The sequence below is a fragment of the Erpetoichthys calabaricus genome, chromosome 8 (assembly GCF_900747795.2).
Source record: "Erpetoichthys calabaricus chromosome 8, fErpCal1.3, whole genome shotgun sequence".
Classification (NCBI taxonomy): domain Eukaryota; kingdom Metazoa; phylum Chordata; class Cladistia; order Polypteriformes; family Polypteridae; genus Erpetoichthys; species Erpetoichthys calabaricus.
Window position 1 is genome coordinate 74,022,809 of NC_041401.2, and position 25,119 is coordinate 74,047,927.

General features: G+C 37.9%; 1 protein-coding gene across 3 annotated transcripts in view; it reads left to right on the forward strand.

Moving 5' to 3' along the window:
* LOC114656546 (dynein axonemal heavy chain 9-like) overlaps positions 1-25,119 on the forward strand; it is a 247,958-nt gene that overhangs the window by 192,959 nt on the left and 29,880 nt on the right. For all 3 annotated transcript variants that reach the window (XM_051930715.1, XM_051930717.1, XM_051930716.1), the window contains exons 38-39: positions 8,379-8,535; positions 10,009-10,086. In XM_051930715.1, the coding sequence (XP_051786675.1) occupies positions 8,379-8,535; positions 10,009-10,086 (235 nt within the window). The remainder of the gene's footprint in view (positions 1-8,378; positions 8,536-10,008; positions 10,087-25,119) is intronic.

Genomic DNA, 25,119 nt, shown 5'->3' on the forward strand with positions numbered 1-25,119 from the left:
AAGTTACTCAGAAAATCAGTGTTGAAGACAGAATTAACAGCTTTGTGGTAGAGAAAAACCAAGCAAAATGACACCTTTTATTGGCTAACTAAAAAGATTACAATATGCAAGCTTTCGAGGCAACTCAGGCCCCTTCTTCAGACAAGATTGCCTGAAGAAGGGGCCTGAGTTGCCTTGAAAGCTTGCATATTGTAATCTTTTTAGTTAGCCAATAAAAGGTGTCATTTTGCTTGGCTTTTCTCTACAATCATAATGGCTAACACGGTACAACACCCTAGTACTGTACTACAGCTTTGTGGTTTAATTCCAGTGGCTTTAGCTACTATGCCATACTGTTGAGTGGCTAAGGCATTATATGGGTGTTTTATCCCTACGTGACCATGAGTTTTCCCTTACCAGCCTTTCCTTGGGGAGGTTTAATATTTTTTATATTTATTTATATTATTTTATTCTTTCTGAAGAGGCTCATTTTGACTGCAGGTGCCTCCTTTGCTAGTTGCTTGTGTACTGTAAAGTTTAAAGTACTTTGCGATGGTTCTTAGTACAATTAGTACACTTTAACTGATTGGCTGAAACACAATGGGGAACACTCTGAGTCTGCCTGTCTTTCATTTTATCCCTTTAGTACCTGCTTCTCATTCTTATATTTCCTAATGTAGAGTGTCTTTAAATGTTGTATTGGTAGCTTTCTTTGAACAAGGCATAAGCCCGATAAAGCTTGAAAAATCACATTTTGTGGCCTACAAGCCCTATAATGTGAAATTGTGGACTGTAAAGAAAAATGCTTAAATCTACATCTTTTGTCCTTATTCAATGTCATCATGTAAAGCTTGATTCTGCTGTAGTTATTTACTTATTGATTGATTGATTGATTATTTGATTGACTGACTGATTTTATAAACAAGTAATGTCAATACGGCTTTGGCAGAACATAATAATAATAGCTCTTAAAATACAACAATATGTTTAAAGGCGTGATCTGATCTTGCTTGATTGCCACTACATTGCACATAAAGTAATTACCATTCATTTGGCTTTTGTAGCAGTGGAATAAATTTTCCACATGAGATCCCCTAATATGTATGTTTTTTTATTGCCGTAGAATCAGTCTTGGCAGACAGCCCAATCTGGAAAGCCAACCTGTAAATCCCTTCACCGTGTTACGGAATCCATTAACTGCAAGCTGGGAGACTCATGTTCAAGAGCTGAGCGCTTATGCAGCTCTTGACCCTGGGGACTGCAAGCTGCAATGAATTAATGCGATTGTAACCCCCTCCAGTGAGCTGATAATGGCTCCAGTTTAACGGTTGATAAAATGTTTACAAAGTCTTACGACAGACAGATTTATTTACATTACATCTGCATGTCTTACAGCGTCTCACCTATTTAAGGAGGCTTAGAACAGCATTAAACCTGTGAGCATAACACCTGTCATTTGTATTAGTCAAATGATAGCTGGGAGACACTGAGTGACACAATGCAGCCTTTCTTCAAATCACTGGCTGTTGTAAAGCTTTAGAAAGAACAGGAAGGCACAAAGGTCAGCATAGAGAAAAGAGTTTCATGTGCTAGACATGATGCTTCCCACCTGACAAAATGAACTGGAAGTATTTGGAGGCCGGTGTTACACCAGCCAGCCACTTTCACTCACCCAGGAGAATGACAGAGCATGCAGCACAACTTCTGGTGTAGGCTTTGGTCTTGTCGTATCTGGACTACTGCAACTTGCATCTAGCAGGAATACCTGCATGGGCTATCAAGCTGCTGCAGATGGTCCAGAACGCAGTTGCCCGTCTTGTATTTAACTAGCCGAGACTGGAACATGCCACTCCTCTCTTCAGGTTGCTACATTGGCTCCCTGTAGCAGGATGCATTAAGTTCAAATCCCTGATGCTTGTCTACGGAGTAGTCAGTGGGTCAGCACCTGAGTATATGGAGACACTGGTGAGGTGCTATACTTCTTCTCATCCACTCAGGTCTGCTGGGGAACAGCATCTGGTGGTGGTGCCACCTCTACATGGCATCAAATCTCAATCTTGACACTTTTCCTGTGTAGCTGCTAGTTGGTGGAATATACTGCCCACCTCCATCCGTATTGTTGACTTTGCACTATAGATAAATTTAACACATTTTAACATACTAATAAATGGGTTCATTGCTTGATGTTTGTTTTTTTATACAAAGAGAATACCAGTTTTAAAAAGTAAATAATATGTTTAAGGTCCTTTACAATTATAAAAATACAAATCCCTGAAATTCAAGACTGCTTTTTTGTTGACGTCTTCTTTGCAATCTTAGAAAAACATTCTTTCAAATTTACCATTTCTGCTAACTCACTTTCCACGGATAAGTTTGCTGAGAATTCTATAAATCATAAGGTATTACACACACATCATCATCATCATCATTATTATTATTATTATTATTATTATTATTATTATTATTATTATTATTAGTGTCTACAATAGGACATTTCCCTCTTTCTAAAAGCACACTTTCTTAAGATAATTATTTCAAATAAGGAAGACAGAAGTTTTGAGGGAAATTTGCTATACTCACTAATCATGGCCCTGCAGAGTGATGATGCACTGCACGTTCAAGTAAGAAGATGCTCCCAATGTGGAGTATTTATTTTTTCTCTGTGTGTGTGTGTTTGGTTTCTCTGGTTTCCCACCCCCCATAGTCCAAAGAAAGGCAAGTTTGGTGGATTGGTGAAGCTAGATTTTAAAGAGTGAGTGTGTGTGTTCACGTTGCAATGGGCTGGCAACCTGCAACTTGCTGGGAGAGGCTCCAGCTGCCCTAAAGATGGGTGAATGTGTGTATATAGATAGGTAGATACAGTATGTGGATTCACATTCATACTAATCAAGTATGACTATGCAAACAATTCTGTATAATTATTATTATTGTAGCAGCCAGTAGATGATGCACTTTTTAATCGTGTGGGGTCAAATATCTACTTCATCTTCACCTTCACAGCTGTTAGTGGCCATGAGGAACTCCACCAAAATATCAAATGTGCTGCTGTACATTAGGACAAGTCGATTCTCATTTTGCATTGTCCCTACTGCACACTTTTTTGAGATGATTACCTGTCATTATCTGTAGCACCCTTGCCAACTTGTGGGTGCTTCTTTGCATTCCTTTTTTCCCTTATGTGAATCATCAGGGCTCCTCTCCATCACATCCTGCCCCATGAAACTCCAGACCCCCTCAACCCATTTAAATAACCTGAGCCACTGAAGCTGTGGAACAGACAGGATGCTTCTAGAGAGCGCTAGCTGTCAGTCATGTGATAACACTGCAGATACTTGGCCCTACAAAATTAATAAGTGTGTAGTCTACTGGCTGCTACAATAATAAAAATATGAATTATATACTGTTGTAGTAATGTAAAGCATGAAAACTGCCAGCCATAGCTATTACACAAATACAATATAATATGGTTAACAGTAAATGGTCAACCTTATTGAGCCAAAGTGTTCGAAAGTCATGGTTAGCATTATTTAAAAAATAAAAAAAAACTACCCTCCCAGATTTTGCCACCCTAGGCTACCACCTAGTTAGCCTGAATGGTAGAGCTGTCCCTTCCCTGAAAAATGTGCTATTGTGGCTTGGCTGTCAGCAGCTGTGTTCACTGTCAGTAGCACTGATCTATATCAGAATTCATTATGACAAATGAAACTATAAATTCAAAAAATATATGTATTATATGGAAAATAAGGCAAGTACCTGCCATACTGCCAAGGCTGTCACATCACAATATGAAGAGGTGGCAATATTGCATTTATTGTTACTCTGATATTATGACATGAAAGGAAATAATAACATTGATGGTGAGAATAATAAGAAGGATTTCTTTCTTTATATTTATTATTCTTTGCTCTGTCTTAGCTTTTTGATTGTTTATCTCTGTCTGCATCATTCACTTTCTTTTTGGAACTGTAATAATGAACTATAATGCAATTTGCTGAATAAAGCTCTGTTAATGGACTTATGATGCTATGGCACAGAGGTTAGTACTGTGTTGTCACAGTTTGTGGGCCTTGGGTTCATTTCCTGGCATGGTCACTGTCTTCATAGACACGGCATGCTCTCACTCAGTGGGTAACCTTCACTTGCACCAGTTTACTCCCATATCCCTGTAAAAGACATACATGTTTGGTAAATTGGTGACTTTGAATTGTCTTGGTGTTATTTAGTGCAGAGGGTGTCCGCTCTGTCCAGATTTGTTTCTGGCCTTGCTTTCTGAAGCTGGTGATATAAAGTATTGACAGCACTAAGTGGGCTAAAAAAAATCATCAAATGACTTAATGAATGTGCTTAGGGCCGTAAGAGACAGAGGTGCAGTGATTAGTTCTGCTTTTTCATAGTTGCAGAGTCCTGGCCCAGCCATTGTCCATGGTGTTTGCACCATCACTCCATCCTTCTCTTTGTGCTCTGGTTTCTGCTAGTAATACAAAACAAGCAGATTAGGTTAACTGATGACACAGAACTGGCCGGATCTGACTGTACGTGTGACTATGCCCTATGATGACCTGGCGCCATGGGCGAAGTTTGACATTTAGGCTTGTGGGGAACAGGCGAACCATAAAAATAATTGCATTTTTTAAGAGTCTTCGCTGTACTGCTACATTTTTACATCGCATCCTAGGTCAAGTATTGTAAATTGTTTGTAATATAAATTTACATTATGAAATAAGCCTCACTTACATGAACATACTTAAAACTTCAAAATTTTGAAAAAGTACACACCTATTAATATTTTAAATCCAGAAAATGTTGCTTTTAGAAGTTTGTTCTTCTGCATATTTTAATTGGGGAAAAATAAGCATTTTCTTAATTTAACAAGTTAGAAAATGTACACAGTGTAACATACAGTGCAACTTAGTTAGCCAATTTGAAAGTTGGAATGCTCTCTGTTATTTGTTCGCTTCATCAAAGAGACAGATATCACATCTTTGTTTTTTAAATATTTTTGTCTCAGTGGTATGTATAATGTGTGATAGAGATTTGCTCAGAGTGCCACATCATTGTCTGCACAGTCAGGCATAAACACGTGGCATGCACGCACTATGATTTCAGTTACTTGGATTACTGAGGATCTGTTTGCTGACAGGAGCACCTATCAGACATGTGAAAAAGAAACATACTGTAGACAAAACTTACAAGTTGACAAATCTGAAACAACAAACAAATATTTAATTAAAATTGTCCGGAGTATTTCTTTATCAGTTTTAAGGATATGTGACATGCAAGAGAGAATTGCATTGGGCAGGATAGATTATGGTATTCATTGATCCATCCATTCTCTACACCTGCTTATCCAGGGCAGGGAGCAGTAGGAGTCTATCCCAGCAAGCAATAGGAGCAGGCAGGAACAGCCCCTGGACAGAGCGCCAGCCCATTGTGGGGTGATCACACCCACCCACACATTTCAGAGTACAGCTTGGCATTGATAATTCATATTACCTGCAATTACATGGATTTTGGGAGGAAACAGGAACAAACTCATACTGACCCATACGGAAACTCCACATAGGGAGTGACTCCTTAGGCCGGGTTTATACTTCAAGCGATGCATGCTGCAGCGGACGCTCCTGCTACGCAAGCATTTTACTGTTTATACTTGCACACGTACTTTATGGAAATCTGGAGGAATCCACCAGGTGGCAGTGCGAGATATCATCACGTTGAGAACAGGTTTGGCTTCGTTGTGTTGTGAATTGCCTGGAACACCCATTAAATTCAGATGACACCTTACTGCAATATCTCTGAAAAGGATGTTTAATGATTAAATCCATCAATCCAGGGATTTGTACATTCTAGCAAGCATTGGGCACGAAGCTGAAATTCACTTTCTGTACCTTAATTTAAATGATTGATTCAGATTAAAAAAATCATAACATATTCCAAGCCATCAATAAACATTTTGAGCAGGGGTTCCAAGCTCAGATCCCAAAGAGCCACAGTGGTTGCAGGTTTTCATTCCATCCACTCTCTTCATTAGTAACTATTGACGGTGTCTAATAAACCCAGCTTTAACTGGCTTACTTTGTAAAACTCAGAATTCCTCATTGTTTGTTATTTACCTTAACCAGCAGCCAAACAATAAATCATGCAAAGCCCCCCAAAAGGTAACCAACTAATTTGATCCCATTTGCACTCATGTGTCATCATACAATTTCTCTTTCACTAAAACATTTGAAAAGAAAACGTGAAGGTGTTGAAAAATAATGATCAGTTCTAGTCCACAAATGTCTGGTGTGACCGAATGAGAGCATAGACAGACAGGCCTTGTACTAAGCAATGTATTTCAATTGGCTACTAATTATGAAATTAGTCAGAGTGAAATGGTGGAATTTCAGGAACAAATGTTGAGACCCTTAAGGTTAGATGGTCATCACTTGGCTCACTTTGCATCTCATTACAGCTCAACCATAATGAACATTTATCGGTAGGAAAATTTGTGTTACTCTGTTTGGAACTGCATTATTTTACAATGTGTTTAAACAAATCTGTATTTTTATGTGTATGTGCTACATAATTAGTAATTTATAAAGTTGTAATTGCATTTTACCTGTGAATTAGTTAAAGCCTAACATTCAAGAGAAAGAAAGTAAAGAACACTATACAAAAATAAACTGAATTTAATAGAAAATTGAATTATTGTTTAGCTTCAGGCTAAAGAAAAATAAACAATGGAGCAGTCTGAGTCTTAAAAATGCAAGTCAATTAAAATAAAGGCAGAATAAGTCTGTTCCGTTAGCAACAGTAATTGATTGCTAATTAAAAGAGAATCAGGAGAGAAAACCTGCAGCCACCACAGCTCCCCAGGATCAGAGTTTGACGCTGGAGAAACAGTAATAGTGACAACACAAACCAAACAACAGTACCATCCCTTACCATCTACTTCCTGGGACAGTTTTACAATTTCCTCCTTATCGTTATTCTTTCTTGTAAAAGTCAGGTTTCGACCTCTTGTCCCCTTAGCTGTGACAGATGCAAACATGTTGTGCTGCTTACTCAATTGATTTTTCCCTCTACTGGAACTGACTTATTAATGCTTTTGTGAACTGCAGAAAACGGAGTGGATTTCTAAAGGAACAGCCATGGCCCACCTGGTGACCCCCTTTCCCCTAGGGATTTATAGTTGTATGTTTATTTCTCCATAGTAATATCCAGGAGCAGATCTGCCTACTGTAGTATAGAAAAAAAAAAGATTTTTATCCTTATTGTTAGGGGGATTCAAGGCGTGCATAATTACCTGCTCTTTCAATCTTTGTCCATTAGTCCTTTCCTTTCAAAACTACCAAAGTTTTATTAAATGAAGTAGGGCTATGAAGAGATGGTAAAGGCTGTCAATAAATCACTCAGTCTTCATTTTATACTGTATACATAACTCATGTGAGGTGGCCAAGCACAGATCAAAACAGAAATGGGACAAACGAAGAATATTTGGGACACCAGCAAGGTCGTCCCATTTAATTCCCTGCTTTTCTTCTTCAAACTTAAAAAACAACTAACATAAACCCATAGTGCAAAACACAAAAGAAATTAAGGGCTCAGGTTTAGCCATCACAACAAATAAGAGGTCTCCCGCAGAGCTCTGACTTGTCAGGAGTCTGTCCCAAAAAAGGATAGCTCAATGGAGGTAGTCAGGCTATTTATAACAGGAGGACAGGAAGGGGTGGAGCTAATTTTCCTCACTGGGTGGTTTCTTGGAGCTTCAGGTAGAAAAGGAGACAACGCAGTTAGCAACAGCGCCCCCTCTCGTCCTGGCAGATTATCACCTACTTCAAATGAACCAGCAAGGAGATCCTCTGACGCACAGTCATGACACCCTTTATAAGGTGCACCATCATGATGCTGTACATCCTCATTGGGTTCTGCGACTCAGAAAACAAGATTGGAACTTGTGTCTCCCAAGCAGTGTTGGGAAGATTATTTTTAAAATTAACTTATTTATATTACTCTTTACTTACAAAAAGTAAGTAAATATGTTATATAGATACTTATAATAAAATGCAATGCATTACAAACAGTGCATTACTTTTTTTATTTCTTTTGAGTAGTTCCATTACATGGGCCTATATGGACTTCAGTTCTTGGCCCAGCCATTGTCCACGTATTCTTACACCTTCTGTGTGGGTGTAATTCTGAGTTTTTGTCCCACATTCCAAAGATGAACATGCAAGATTAATTAGCCTAATGTGGCCTTTGTGACATGTAATGGCCTGCTCTAATGTCCAGTGTTGGTTCTTTGCCTTGTGCCTGATGCTGCTTGGATGAAATGGAAAAGGCTGGTTCATAAAATAGATTGATCCGTATGTTATATTTTCCTTTTACTTTGAGTCTCTTTTCTCTCTCCTTTGAAGTACAGAGAACCTGCTCCACAGTCTCTCTGCTGTTTATGAAGCCCTGCAGTGTGACCTGCCTTCTACAGACCGAGGAGCTGAAGGGAATCCAAGCAGAGAGTTTGTGCTCCGCAGCTCTTTGGATCTGCTTTCAGAACACCTCCCACCGCTCCTGGAGGTAAGTAAGAGTATAATAAATTGCTGCCAGAAAGAAAATTTTAAATAAGGTGAACTGATCACCTCTACTGTGGTGGGTTGGCACCCTGCCCAGGATTGTTTCCTGCCTTGTGCCCTGTGTTGGCTGGGATTGGCTCCAGCAGACCCCCGTGACCCTGTGTTCGGATTCAGCGGGTTGGATAATGGATGGATGGATGGATGATCACCTCTAACTGAGCAACAGAGTATAGACCTGGTGTAAGATGCCAGGAGAGCTACATTAACTGGCAGCTTTATACTCCCCTGGTAGAAAAATGATGATGCTGCTCCAGGGAAGGGCTGTCAAAGGGCAAAGAAGCTGAAGGGCGGCCCACGCTGGACTTCTGTTTTTGTTTTCATATATAGTACACAATTTTAGCTTTTCTGTTTCTGGTTTCATCAGGACATTGTTGCCTGTTTGTCATGTGGAAATACTTTTGAGTCTTCTCTAAAGAAATCTTTAAGTGAGAAAGTAGCATGTTAAAAATGCATAGACTGCAACAAAACCATACCTATATCTAGGGGATCCAAGATGACCACAGGCAGACTGTCTCTTGATGATTAGGTGGACAGGGGTCATCATATCTAGTTATTATGTCACATTTAGATTTCTGAAAAGAATAGGGAAAAATGAACAGTTGCAGTTGCAAAGATTCTTCTATTGATGGAAAAGTTTAAAATTTACCAGCCACTGTACTAAGGTAATGGGCAATTTAAAATTGTCATGGCATGAGTGACTTTTGGTTCTGTTTGTTATCATGACCTGCAATGAACTGGTGTCCTGTCTAGGACTGGTTATGGCCAAAATAGACACTCAAAAATTGGACTACATAGGCATGATAAATGGATGGATGTGGAAGGTAAATAAACTGCAACAGAAGTTTCAAATCTTTATTAAATTCATAGAACTTAAAAGAATGCTGCCAACTTTATAAACAAGGTAATGATCTTCCAAGCAGATGCCCAAACAAGATGGTTGAGCATGGTGTGATCAGCATTTATTTTTTGATGACCCAATAATTGATGGGGTTAGCTGTTACATTTTAGGCTGTGAACTATCGGCTAAACACTTGCTGCGCCGTTACTCACTTTTCAGTTGGTAGCCAATGAATCTTTCAGCCAAAATCACTGTTAGTGAGATCTTAATTATCCTGTCAAAACATATGTCCAGCACTTCAAAAAGAGGCCATGTATGAGCTACATGATATCAGTTACACATGTCAATGGCAGATATATCTTTATCATTTGTTTAATATCAATGAATGAAAGACATTTTGAAATTGTAAGCAATAGAAGTAATTTTCATGGTGCAGAAGACATTTGGATTACAGTATTTGCATTTTAAAAGGATAGCCAGACACTTACCTCATTGTATCTCACAGGCAGAGGCCGATCAGAAAGACACTCATTTCTTTTTCAGCCTGCTTTCTCTAACCTGCTGTTACTTTGCTTCTAGTTACCAAATTTCACAGCTACCATCGAAGGAACAGAAGACAATGGAAGGCTGGCTGCTGTCACACATGCAATGCTACAGGTAAGGGAGTGTACAGTAGAGATTACCAACAACAGTCACTTTCCTCTATCTAAATCCAGTCATTAAGTTGTTCTCTTATTCTTGTGTCATATTCTGCTTTGTCACGTGAATCTTTTGGAATTTCATTTTGTTTTATGGAAATTATTATTTACTTTGTATGTTTCATGATATAAGTACAGAACTGTTTTGTTAGAAGGTTTTATTTAGCAGGTATTTTTTGCTTATATTATGGCCACTGCCTTATTGTTTATGCCAGTTGCTGGTTATGTGACACTTTTTGTCATCGTTTCTCGCCTCTGTAGGAGTTGAGTGCACAACTTCAGCATTCTCTCTTCAGATCCTTAACCTTATTTTTGTTTCCTTTGCTTAGTGTAGTAGGAATTGAAAGGCACTCTCATGAAAGTTTTTGCTTTGTTTGTTTTTCTTACCTGTTCTTGCATCATTTCATCATTTGATTTCTTTTACTGCTTCCCATTATTTTGATGTCTCAACTGTTCCATGACTAAGATTTTCCTTTATTTGCCCAGTTTTTCTCATCTTCTCTTCCAGTTGTCTCCTGTCCTTGGCACAACATTCACAAAGGTTTACTTAACCCATTTATGTTAAAGGCACTGAGTTGGAACAAACTGCAGATTGACACTTTCAATACAGCCTTCTAGTCAAAACGCTGTAAAAATGAAATATTTTTCCAATTTGATCTGATCCCACTGTATAATGGCTGGTGACTGTAGTGGTATGTGGTGGGAGAAGCCGAAAAGACAGAGATGGGAGAAATAAAGCAGAGCACTGGGGCAGAATACAAGAAAGATCAGGCCAACCTTTTGGTGAAGTTCAATTTTTATCTTAAAGATGACAGTAGAGCAGAATTATAGGCAAGTGCCTGTCACAGAAGTGATTTGTCAAAAAAATGTAACACTAGAGTATCAGTTCTCAAAGACAATGAAGTTTTATAGTTGCACATTGAAGCCCCTAGTTTTATTTTGAAAATGAAAGCAGTTATGTGTAGAAATCCATGCACCATATTGGCCTGGCTATAACACTGTACCCATAAGGCTACGTCTTAACTGAAAAACAGAAGTTAAAGGTGTATATAGGTTTGACGTGACAGTGGCAATCTTTGAACATGAGGCTTCATACTCACGTAATTAGGAGCCAAAAGACTCTTAATGACCTCAAACTTCTGACTCTGTGAAAACAGACCTGGGGAGATGTGCCAGTGAAATCTAAATGAAAGAAAATCCCAGATTTTCATGTCCTTTCAATAGTTGTAGATTTTAAATATTAACAAACCAGTACGTCAAAATGAAAAGTTGAATTGAGTTAATATTTAAAGATTATAAATCTTTAAATATTAACAAATCAGTGAGTCAAAATGAAAAGTTGAGTCTCAAGTGTAGAACCCCAAAGGTGCACTCTGTTATCTTTAATCCTGGCTCCTGTGCCCCACGACAAATGCACCCGCAAACATTCCCCTGAGTCCCTTCAAGGCAATTCATCTGTCACAAGGAAAATGAGAAAGACTGCTTTGCAAGACGAATGATTATTTGTGTGAGCCATGCATAATTTTGCTGTCTTGTTTTTCTTTTTTCTTTTTGCGCCAAAAGGATTTAGATAATAAAAATATGAGTGCCTTCCTGGCACCCCCTAGCACTCTCTTGGGGAAGGAGGTCTTGTAACGCAATTTATTGTAAAACATACGCTGGTTATAAAGCCAATACAGTCAATGGAACACCAAATGATTCCTTCTTATTACCACTCAGACAAGAAGAGGCAACGACATTGGAAAGCAATGAACTTGCTCGAAGGGCAGGGGGAAAGCCATTAAATTCAACACGCATCATATTTCATAATCAGGAGCGTCGCGGTTGCGCTGACACCGCGGAATTAGTTTGCTGCAGACGGGATAATGTAAAACTGGCCGCCTCTGCTTTCCTTTGGCAGTTTTCTTTGTGGACTCTCGCGAGCCCTCAGACCATTAATCATTGAACACAGAGGACAAAACAGGCCAACACTCTTTGTATGGCACAAATTGAATCAGTATCAGCGGTAGATTGCTGTGGTTAAAAATAAAATAAAATAAAAGGGAACTGCCATGCATGTATGTCTCTATTTAGATAAGAGGTTTTAAACGGCATGCAGCGCTGTTTGGTTAACCGTCTGATCCATAAGGTTTTGGAGCTGTCAGGGCTGGTGTGGGTGGTGTTCTACATTTGCCAAAGGCCAACGCTAAGATCTTTCAAAAGGTCAACATATTACACACAATATAATTGGTAGATTTCATAAATTTTAAGACTTACTTCCTTCTTGGACATTCTCCTGTTTCTATGGATAGAGTGATTTTAACACAAGCAGAAAAATGTGCTAAACAACTGGAGTATTATAGAGCTTCAGTATGTGTAACACCTAAATCCTCCACTGGCAACCTCCAAATTGGTAGAACGTCTGGGTGACATCTCAGAGAGGGTACAGCAAAATGCAAAACAAGCTTGGCTTTATAAATACGGATGTTGCTCATTGAAATTTAGTCACTTACACAAGCTAAGGGTACTTTACAATTGCTTGTATTCATTTTTTTTTCTTCTAATTTCAGTAATGATAAGTTGACTGACTTGTTAAGAGTTACACTATGAGTCAGAGGTTTGTAGCTTAAAATCCAATGCATGCTAACTGTATTGTATACTGACAATGGCAAACATGAACCACAGCCCAAAATGGTTAAGATTCTTGAAAGTTCACATGGAGAATGTTCCAAAAAGTTTGCAAAAAAATGCAGTAGAGGGGAAAACCATTAAACCTGGTTAGTAACAAGGGCCAACACAGAATCTTTATAAATAAAAAGATTTTTTTTTTATCAAAAATACCCCTGAACAAAAAGTAAGCTCCGAGGAGCACCAAAAGACAAAAGGTGTTGCCTGACACAATAAAGGCAGTCCAAAGCAAACCAAGTCCCAGGACAAAATCCAAGGCAAGGTCAAAAAGAGAGCAAAATGGTCAAAATATCCAAATAAATCACAAAGCACAATAATGACAATAACACTCACCTTTTCCCAAGCACATTCAAATGAACCGCAAGGAACTGTGGGCTGACCCCGCCTTTATAGGGCTGAAGGCAATCTCTTGTGGTGATGGGTAGATGCCACCCCCCTCCACCTCTTTGGGAACCACCCACAATACACAAGGAATTAAATTGAGGCATGCATACATAGACAAAGTCAAATACCACGAATAATGCAAATAAACAGAAATAAAACGGATACAAAGAAAAGAATCAAAGATGAACAAAAGGAAACCTGGCTGAAATATAATAAAATCTAAAAAAAAAAAAAAAAAAAAAAACTCACAATGACAATACAGTTTCAGGTAGTTTTCTGCCTTAAATAGAGAAGAAGTTTCACTATCTGGTGAACAATGTCCACCTATAAGTCTGTTCATTCATCAATTAAGTAGCAAACCTTCACATTTGTGTATTTCATTTTTCCAGATTAGGGTATTGTCAGACTACTCTTTAGCAGGCACACATCAACCAGGTAATAATAATTAAAAAAAAGAGCAAGCACAGTACCAGTTGCCAATGTGTGTTGATAGCTTTGAGTATCCAGCATGTAAACCAATCAGTGACTCATCACCCTCTTGTTCAGCAATTTACCTCTCAAGTCACAGTGGATCCTCTGTTTTTCCTTCTCTCTCTTGCTTGTTCTCAGGCTTTTTCTTTAATGGTAGAGTGCTGAGCCTGACTGTGCTGAACAGCTTTTCATTTTTATGCAGTAATTAACCATTAGCCACCTAAAGATGTTGGTGTAGTTACAGCCTCTTTTTTTGGAGCCTGATACAAAATATATGCTAAAGCCTGACACTGCATTTACCTCCACAACATTTCTGCTGTTTAATTTCATGGGCTCCACTTTCATTAAGACACAGTTTTATGAGCTAAGCTGGTTCAGCAATAAAGCTACTCACATATCATTTTGAAAACATCATTTGTTCTGTTCTGTTCTTGTTCTAGTTCAGAAGACAGTAAAACATTTTTAGAAAAGGACTGTGAGAGGAGACTTATCTAGAGTCACTCAAAGTTTATGAACCATTAATCAAGACTATCTTTAGTAAAACTAAGGAACTAAACAAGAATCGTAGCTTAGAAGTCAGAAAAAAAGTTCTTTTAAACCAGAAATGCACTAGAGGAATGATTGCCAAAGAATGCACAGTTTTTAACCAAGTTACTGTATAATAAAATGCTAATGTTTGTCTGTGTATCCAGTTCCTCTGAGCAATCTGATTGGTCAATTTGGCTTTAGTTTGATTGGCCAGTTTCATTTTAGTAGCTCAGTAAAGAAGACACTGGCCAAGAGAGGCAGGAGAGGGTGACATGCACAAGGATTCAGAGGAAAATTATAGTAGGAACATGGAAAGTCATATTCAAACACGCAAGAAATACAAATGATGTTTTCAAAGCAGGCAATGGGCTCCCGGCTACCATTGGTGGTAGTGGAAAAGCAGACAGGAGGTGAGGTGAGCAACAAGGCAAGAAATGATAGCATCTGAGCAGCAGGCTTTACGAGAATGCAGTGGAGAAAGGAAACGTTGGTTAGGACAGATTGAGACAAACAAGGATATCAAAGAAAGGCATAGGATAAATATTGAGGGGAACACTTAATGCAAGAGATATCAAATATTTTAAAATGTATTCTATTATCTGTCTTAAGCAGGTTAGCTAGCTAGTCTTAGATAATCATCTCGAAAATGAACTTGTAATACATTGCCACCCCCTGTGAATTCTGGGAAACTTTGTCATGCTTACCACTAATGCAAATGACAGAAAATTGTGGCGCTCATGAGAAAAATTACCATAAAAAATTTGATCTCTTCCAGGAGATTTTCAGAAATGGATTCCTTGGGTCTAAAAAACCCAGATTAGATACCTAAATGACCACAAATGCTCCAAGGAGATTCAAAAAAATGAAAGAAGGAAAACAATCAAAACACCATTGGAAAAGCCCTTTCAGTTGGGTTTGCTTGTTATGTACTAGTACCTTAAACATTTACATTTTACATTTGCTTATTTGGCTGATGCTACATACACGTTCAGAATTCATAATCAAGTGTAAGTTCTTACATTTGTAAACAATGAGAAAAGAGTTTACTGTTGTTTATACCTAGCCTTTTGTAGCATTGAGGATCATAGGTCAGCGTATGTCACTAGTCAGTTTATAAATCTCTGATTGCAAGAATCTTCCATTTGTTAAATACGTAAGTTAATAAAGGTAGGTAGAGATGATTTTTATTCACCTTATAAAATGACTATAGCATCTCAGGCTTTAAATATCATCCACACTGGTACCATATTTTGAATAACTGCTGAACCACCATATCCCTGCTTAATTGATGCTAAGTAGTAGAAGATTCACAGAGCAAGACATGTCAAGAAGAGTTTGACCAGGATTTCTTTTCAATAGCTATCCAAGTTGGTATAGTTTGATTTCTTTCTCCTTTTCTCCACCGTCTTAAGAATATGTATGTTCATGGTCCATTACTAGTATTAGAAGTTAGGTAGTGCCATATCCCTACTGATTTAGATCGTTGTAATATATATTTTTTTAAATCTGTGGGCCCTTTACTTTCCAAAAGTGGGATCCATATATTACAATTCCACCTAACATTTTAATAAAGAATGTGTTAATACATATTTGAATACTTAAAAAAAGATACAAAAACCTTAAGGAGAAGGTTCATGTTGACAATATTCATTCTTCTGTTAACTGTAAAATGAAGAGATGACCAAGTTTTGAACCCTAACTTTCCAAAAATACTGAAAAAATGAAAGTGAACTAGATATTCATTTTTTGTCTCTTAGTAGATATAGAAACTGTAGTGAGACAGAGAAGACTGAAGCGCAAGAACGTTGAATTGAAATATTCAGGTTATTTACATTGTTAAATCCATACATTCTATGTAATTCTTCAAAATATACCTAATACACTTGGCATTGGGGAATATGGATTAGTAATATAAAAAGGTAATTTGTAAAAAGATATACTTTCTGTTCAGGTCCATCCCTTATAATTCCTGTTTGGAGTTGTAACATTCTTCAACTTTTTCTGGATTTTTACTGCTGGGTAGAATTCATATTCATATTATTTTGGGGATTTGTTTTTTTTGTCAGTGTGCTTCCTTTAAAAGTTGTTCATGTTTACTGTCAATTTAAATGCCATTTTGTTTTATTTTTGGGCACTGCCTAGCAAATTTTGTTACTATGGTAATTCTTCCCATAATCCCATAGGAGTGTGTGATTACTGACATCACCATGTGTGACAGTATAAAGGTTGCCACATAAATGTTCAGCCTGAGACTTGGATACTGAAATAGTGACGACATGAAACTTTCTTTTTGATTCTATGTTTGCTTGTTTTTTTTTCTTTGATTATGATTTTTGGTTAGCATTAATGCTTTTGACAATCTTGTTTCCTTTGATCTCCTGGTTTTTGACACAGTTTTGAATTTTGACCATGTCTTTTTTTCCCAGTCTTCCTCATTAAAATGTATGCTGACTACTCCTTTCATTAGTCAGTCCATCCCAGAATATTTCCTTGTTTAGGATTGTGGATAGTGAAGGGATCAAAAGCCATTTTAAAATAGCGTTGTAGACAAAGGTCAATCCTATGTGGATCTTTGTTGAAAAGTAAAATGTTCAAGTTATGTTATTCAAAGAAATAGATCCTTCTGGAATAGGCCGGAATATTTTAATCCTGTACTCCATAAAATGGTTTAAAAAAAGGTGGATTTGTCCTGAAAAGGACCATTAAAACAGACTAGGAAATGACCTAAGGGAAAGTACAAAAGAAAAACAAAAAAACATTAATCTGGTGATTGTGAAACAAAAATCAAAAGGCTAAGTTAAAATAAAAAAGCAATGCATGAGATTGACATCAGAAGTCAAAAACAGCTAAATTCACAATTATTGTGAGGGAGACATTTATAAAATTATCCATATACTTGAATGCCAACTGAACAGTGCTGGTATATTTTATAATGGCATCGACATGGCATCAGACACCACAAAAAGATAGGTCATGTGTCTAGCAACAGCCCTAGCAACAATAAACAAGAGAGCAACAAAATGGTGGTGCATTGGAATTTTAACATGGAGTCAAAAATACATTTCAAAAATTAAATATGAGGCATACATCATAAATTGTTTTAATATAAAATAAACTCGGGAAGTTAAAGTTGGGCCCAATTCCAAATTTAAGTACAGTAGTACAATTAATAAGTATGTCTGTTCTACTGCATCAAAGACTTTATCTGCAACCAAGGATAGTAGGACCTCAGGAGGCTTAAAGACTGCAGAGATATTCAAACATTCCTCAAAGGTATGCTTATATTTGACTTATTTTACCAGATCTAGTTGTATCTTGCAAAATTATAGTTGGAGAGACATTTTGCATTCTTTTGTTATTGCCTTATTCAAGACCATGTGGCATTTTCGCATGCAATTCATTTTGTGGGTTTCATTTAGATAGATGTGAGCACACCAAGACAACTGGACCGAGATCTTTAATATTTTTTCCTGGGAGAAAATGTTGCTGGCCAAAGACAAAACTCCATGGCATGTCTACAGGGTGTTTATTGATATATATAGTTTACGTGTAAGTTTGCAGTGTGAAACACAACCAAACGAACTGGAAATTGAAACAAAGTAGTGAATGACCCCTGATTCGGAACAAAGCAAATGAACCAAGAGTGTGAAAACACCTTTAGTATCATTGTTTAGTACTGAAAGTGGTATGTAAGATATACACATTCTAATTTTTTTCTTCCTATGAAAAATTCTTATTGACACCTGACATACTTTTAAATGAAACTAATTTCTTTTTCAGTTTTCTCAAATATTGCCAACAATAATTGACATTATTTAATAGGTAGTTTTTTTTTATTTTATAAAATTCTGCAGGATAGCCATTCCACTCTGTAACAATACAATTGCTTCTTGATCTCAGGGAGTTTAAGAGGTCTATCCAGCTCCTCTATACGTGATACTTCAGACTGCAGCATTTTGTATTTTTTCAAGCAAGTCTTTTATAAGAGCCTCACTTTCAATATATTTAGTGGTACTGTATATAGAATCTTATAGTATGCCTATATTACTTATTTCTTTATGTTCAGTGACTTTAAATCCATCCACATTATTGATCTCTATAATGGCATTGCAGACTTCCTACTTGTGTAGTTGCTGGGCCAGCATCTTCTTTGCCTTTTCCCTGTGTTCATTCAGTATCAGTTGCTCTTTTTCTTTTCTAGTCAGTAAGTTGAATTCTGTTTTCTGTGAAAGTCTTTTTAACAACCTCAGATGAGGGCAATTTTTCATATTCTTCATTGGTTTTAGCCATATCAGTAGATATATTAATTCTGATTACTTTCTGGAATGTAATTTATTTTTGAGTGAATCATAGCAGACTATTTGTCCACTTAAGTAAGCTTTCAGTGTTTCCCAAAGTGTTCCAGCAAATGCCTCTGCAGAAATATTTTTTAAAAAGAAGTAAATTTATGTGGAAATAAATGTTCTAAACTCTTCATCTGTTTCAGTGTTAATAAAGGCCTGAATTGGGAGTTAGGGTTTGGATTTGTCTTGTTTAAAATGAATAAGATACACATGTGACCAGAGCATGATTTAATTCATGCAAAAGAAAATTATACACCACACTTGGGTATCTCAGCTTAGGTTATCTAAGATGCACTCAGGCCTAGACCCTAATTCAAACATCCACCTCACTAGTTCATATGTTTTGGGATTGTCTCATACTAGGATCATCCTGGAAAAAATGTTTGTCCTTTTTGACAGTATCAGTTTCATTAGACCTAATCCACCAACAACAGTATTTGAGATTGTCTGGACAGGATAACATTGCCTGTTGTGGTATATTATACTACATTGCCCATGCAATCCCTTATTCTTACCTAATTGGGATAATGGTGCAGTAGAGAAAGGATGTCCTATTCTGTTTGAAATTAGAAAAAACAAAAAAAACATTTTCCATTTGAGGAACTGTCCAAGACTTCTTTAGAATGGGATACAAAATTATTAAAGTTCTCCTTAAGTAATTATGCTGAATCTTAGGTAGCCTTTTAGAAGCGACAGTATCTTTAAGTAACAACTATGTATTAGGCTATGCAATTTCATAGCTCTCCGAAGGGATGGGAATGATGTCGAAAAAGAATTTGATTTAAAACATGGCATTGCTGAATGTATTCAACTAAACTGTATCAGTTTATTGTAATTTCTGTCATTTCATAAATCTAATCAAGAAGGAAGTGTTAATTTGGGTTAGTAAATAACGCAAACCTAATATAATGCGTGGCCTTAATTATTTATGTTTTTAATAATTTGGCACATCCAAGGAACCTGGATTAGTTAAATGAGTTCTAGTGCAAAACAAGACTTTTTAAAACATGGCAACAATAAAAATAATGAATAAACATATCAAAAAATGATCAATTTCTACAATAATGAACTGCCCCTTTCATCAAATTACCCTTCTCCAGGAAACAGCAACTCAGCTGTTTTGTACAATAATATGTATTTTATTTTTCTTTGAAATGAAGTTGGAACAATCTGAAAAACTGCATGATATGGCATACAGCCTAAAATATCATTGCATTTTCAAGAATACCAGGGCATGTGTCAGATGATTCTGCACTGATCAGTGAGACAGAGGATAGGAGTCAGGTGGAGAATTTTATTTATTTGTGCAGAAAGAAGTTTCAGCATCTTAATATCAGCAAAACCAAACAAGTGATTAGTGACTTGACTGATAGACCCTCTACACCTGGTCACTATTCAGGAAGTGGATGTAGAGGTAGTGCTCTCCTACAAGTACTTGGGGGTCCACATTAATGACAGGTTGGACTGGTTCCATAAGACAGAAGAACTAAACTGCTCAAAAAATTAAAGGAACACTTTGAAAACACATCAGATCTCAATGGGGAAAAAACCTGCTGGATATCTATACTGATATGGACTGGGTAATGTGTTAGAAACAAAAGGATGCCACATTGTTTGATGGAAATTAAAATTATCAATCTACAATGGGCTGAATTCAAAGACACCCCAAAAATCAAAGTGAAAAAATGATGCGGCAGGCTAGTCCATTTTGCTGAAATTTCATTGCAGCAACTCAAAATCGTACTCAGTAGTTTGTATGGCCCCCACGTACTTGTATACATACTTGACAACATTGAGGCATGCTCCTAATGAGACAACGGATAGTGTCCTGGGGGATCTACTCCCAGATCTGGATCAGGGCATCACTGAGATCCTGGAGTGTCTGAGGTGCAACCTGGCGGTGTTGGATGGATCAAAACATAATGTCCCAGAGGTGTTCTATTGGATTTAGATTTAGGTCAGGCGAGCGTGGGGGCCAGTCAATGGTATCAATTCCTTCATCCTCTAGAAACTGCCTGCATACTCTTGCCACGTGAGGCCAGGCATTGTCGTGCACCAGGAGGAACTCAGGACTCACTGCACCAGGGTCTGACAATGGGTCCAAGGATTTCATCCCAATACCTAATGGCAGTCAAGGTATCATCGTCTAGGCTGTAGAGGTCTGTGCATCCCTCCATGGATATGCCTCCCCAGACCATCACTGATCCACCACCAAACTCGTCATGCTGAACAATGTTACAGGCAGCATAACGTTTTCCATGTCTTCTCCAAACCCTTTCATGTCTGTCACATGTGCTCAGGATGAACTTGCTCTCGTCTGTGAAAAGCACAGGGCACCAGTGGTGTAAATGCCAATTCTGGTATTCTGTGGCAAATGCCAATCGAGCTCCAAAGTGCCTGGCAGCGAGCACAGGGCCCACTAGAAGACGCTAGGCACTCAGGCCACCCTCATGAAGTCTGTTTCTGATTGTTTGGTCAGAGACATTCACACCAGTGTTCTGCTGGAGGTCATTTTGTAGGGCTCTGGCAGTGCTCATCCTGTTCCTCCTTGCCCAAAGGAGCAGATACCGGTCCTGCTGATGGGTTAAGGACCTTTTGCGGCCCTGTCCAGCTCTCCTAGAGTAACTGCCTGTCTCCTTGAATCTCCTCCATGCCCTTGAGACTGTGCTGGGAGACACAGCAAACTTTCTGGCAATGGCATGTATTGATGTGCCATCCTGGAGAAGTTGGACTACCTGTGCAACCCCTGTATGGTCCAGGTATCGCCTTATGCTACCAGTAGTGACACTGAGCGTGGCCAAATACAAAACTAGTGAAAAAACAGATGAGGAGGGAAAAATGTCAGTGGCCTCCACTTGTTTAACCATTCCTGTTTTGGGGGTCAACCTGTTTTGCCCCTCTAGTGCACCTGTTGTCAATTTCATTAACACCAAAGCAGCTGAAACTGCAACTCCCTCTGCTACTTAACTGACCAGATCAATATCCCAGAAGTTTCATTTACTTGACGCTGTACTCTGATTAAAAAGTGTTCCTTTAATTTTTTTGAGCAGTATATATAAGAAAGGGCAGACATCCTTCACATCTTCTACAACTCTGTGATGGGTATATGAGTATAATTTTCTATGCTGTGGTGTGCTGGGCTGGTAATATCACTTCAAGAGAGTGAATCAACAAACTAATTGAAAGGGCAAGCTCAGTTATTGGATGCACACTGGACTCCCTGGAGGTCATAGTGAAGGAGAGAATTAAAACAAAATGAGTGCCATTATGAACAATGCTGCACATCCTCTCACTGACACACTAACATTGAGTGCTTTCAGGCAACAAATTATTCAGCAAAAGTGTGTCAAGAAATGCTACTGGGGTTCCTTAATGCCAACAGCAATAAGTCTGTATAATGCCTCACTGTGACAGCCAAGTCAGTATTCTTTGTTTTTAAATTATCTTCCTTTTAAGTCATTCTACTGTGTGTTCAGACCATTGTGTGTGTCTGTATATTTGTTTATTTATTTACACAGCTTCTGCAAAAAGTCAGATTTTCCCCTGGGGACAAATAAAGTTCTGTCTCTCTAACAAAGTGCCTGCTTTGTGGATGATGCTATTGAAACAGATTCTACAGACACCTTCTGAGAAGCTTAAACGTAGATTTGGAAGAGACACTGCTATCAAATAAAACCACTAACAATATATACCTTGCTTTGTCCATTTTAAAGCCTCCCTAATTTCGTTATGGGTGTGTGAGGGTTTCAAACTACCCCACAAAATCAAGTACACAGCAGTAGGAAAGCTTGGATTGAGTGAAAGTTAAATTGAAGAACACACTGACACATACCAGACCAGAAAAACTGGAGTATAGATAGATAGATTGATAGACAGAAATTTATTTTTCCCCAATATGGAGAAAAATCCACAGACAGAGGACATGCAAACTGCACATGTGGCCGGGATATGAACTATGGTGCTAACCACTGCACCACCATACCACCCAAAAGAATGTGTCTTTTATCAATTAATAAAGAACACCAACACATTTTTGAGTCACAGCCAAGTACTGTAACTGATCTCCTATTCTATTGCTGACCAGTACTTAATAAAAGGATTTCTACTTCTACTTGAAAGACAGCAATTAAAAATGTCCACTTTCAGTCTTTTTTTAAAACAGTATATCACAGAAGATATTCTGCCTTCCCAAAAAACCTGAAATGACCCAAAATATAGTCACCAATGTATGATTGGGGTATCTGAGTCTCAGAGTAACATGAGTGACTGTCAAAGATGATGCATTCTCTCTCTTCCATCAACTCAGCAGCTTGTGTTTTCTCTATGGCTTTTAATTAATTTTAAAGCATGTTTTGTAATTATTGTCCTTAATATGCCAGCTCTTTGCCAGAGAATTAATTTGAGCAGACTTTAATTTATGCCCTTACTGAAACATCACTTGTCACTTTGCACTATAATGCCACAATATTAACTGCCATTCTATTAATTACCGGAGAAAAAGCAGCTTCTGCCCTCCACTGCAAGCTCCACTGCTGCTTCTTGTAAAGGTAGAATCAAAAAATATGAAGAAAGGACGTACTTCTTTGCCCTAGGCGAGCAAATTTAGAAAGATCCCTGCTGGGTGCAGACTCCATGAAAATAATTGTAAAACATTTTCTTTGCTTCAGGTCTTTACAGTAAAGAAGGATTTCCTCTCTAATGACTTTATTACAGGTATTGATTCTGTAAAAAGTTGGTCAGTTAATGTATGGCTTTTAGCATAATAGTTGGCGTGCTGTTAGAAATAGTTACAATGTCTACCATGATAACTTCAAAAATAATTACCATTTAAAGACCATAAAATAGTGCCATCAAGGGCTGTTTTATTGTGCTTCTATAGTACTCTGTTTTTAATTATTACATACAAAACAAAATAAAAACTAACTGAAATAACAAAATAAACAAGGATATATACTCACCTTCCACTTTATTAGGTGCACCTGTGCAACTGCTTGTTAATGCAAATATCTAAACAGCCAATGACATGGCAGCAACTCAATTTATTTCAACATACAGGCATCGTCAAGATGACCTGCTGAAGCTTAAAGTGAACACTAGAATGTTGAAGAAAGGTGATTTAAGTGACTTTGAACATGGCATGGTTGATGGTGCCAGACGGGATGGTTTGAGTAATTCAGAAATGTGCTGATTTACTGGGATTTTCATGCACCATCTCTAGGGTTTACAGAGAATGGTCAGAAAAAGGGAAATTATCCAGTGAGTGACAGTTGTCCGGGTGAAAATGCCTTGTTGACGTCAGAAGAGAATGGCCAGAATTTTTTTGAGCTGATTGAAAAGCAACAGTAACTCAAATAATCACTCATTACATCTGACGCACAACACTTCAAACCTTAAAGACCACACGGGGTGCCACTCCTGTCAGCTAAGAACAGGCAACTGAGGCTATAATTTGCACAGGCTCACCAAAATTGGACAATAGAAGATTGGAAAAATATTGCCTGGTCTGATGAGTCTTGATTTCTGCTGCGACATTCAGATGGTAAGGTCAGAATTTGGAATCAACAACATGAAAGCATTGATCCATCCTGCCTTATATCAACAGTTCAGGACTGTGTTGGTAGTGGTGTAGTAATGGTGTGGGGGATATTTTCTTGACACACTTTGGGCCCTTTTGTACCAAATGAGCATTGTTTAATGCACAACCTACTTGAGTATAGTTTCTGACCACGTCCATCCCTTTATGACCACAGTACACCTATCATCTAATGGATACTTCCAGCATGTCACAAAGCTCATATCTCATCAAACTGATTTCTTGAACATGAGAATGAGTTTACTGCACTCAAATGGCCTCCACAGTCACCAGATCTCAGTCCAATAGAGCAATTTAGGATGTGCTGGAATAAGAGATTTGCATCATGGATGTGCCAATAAATCTGTAGCAATTGTGTGATTCCATCATGTCAATATGGACCAAAATCCCTGAGGAATGTTTCCAGCACCTTGTTGAATCAATGGCATGAAGAATTATGGCAGTTCTGAGTGCAAAAGGGGTCCAACCCAGTACTAGAAAGGTGTACTTAATACGTGGCCAGTAAGTGTATATCAAACATAAACAAAGCCAAATGTAATATGCTCAAATTTTAAAATGTTTCCCGTTCATAGGTTTCATTTTATGGATCCCATAAAGAAATAAGGACAATCTTTTTGTGCACATGAGGCAGCATAGATCGCTGAATGATACTAGGGAGACAGTAAACTAAAGGGAGTAGGGACATCATAAAATAAGTTGAGAATGTAGCAGTTAGGTTAAGAAATGGGGACAGACAGTCAAGGGAGTAGGATGATTATCTAAGACAATAAACTCCACATTTATACAAGATATTAAATTGTGTGAATGGGATGCAGAGTTGTTGGAATGAGGTAGTTAGCTGTGGAATGATTTAGTTAGACCCTGGGAAGAAGGTAATGAACTCTGAGAATGAAATAAAAATTCGAGGGAATGAAGCAGTAAATTGTTTTATGAGATAACCAGCCACATAAAGAGATCATGAACTGATAGAAAAACAAACATTTGTGAAAGCGACAGAGATAATTTT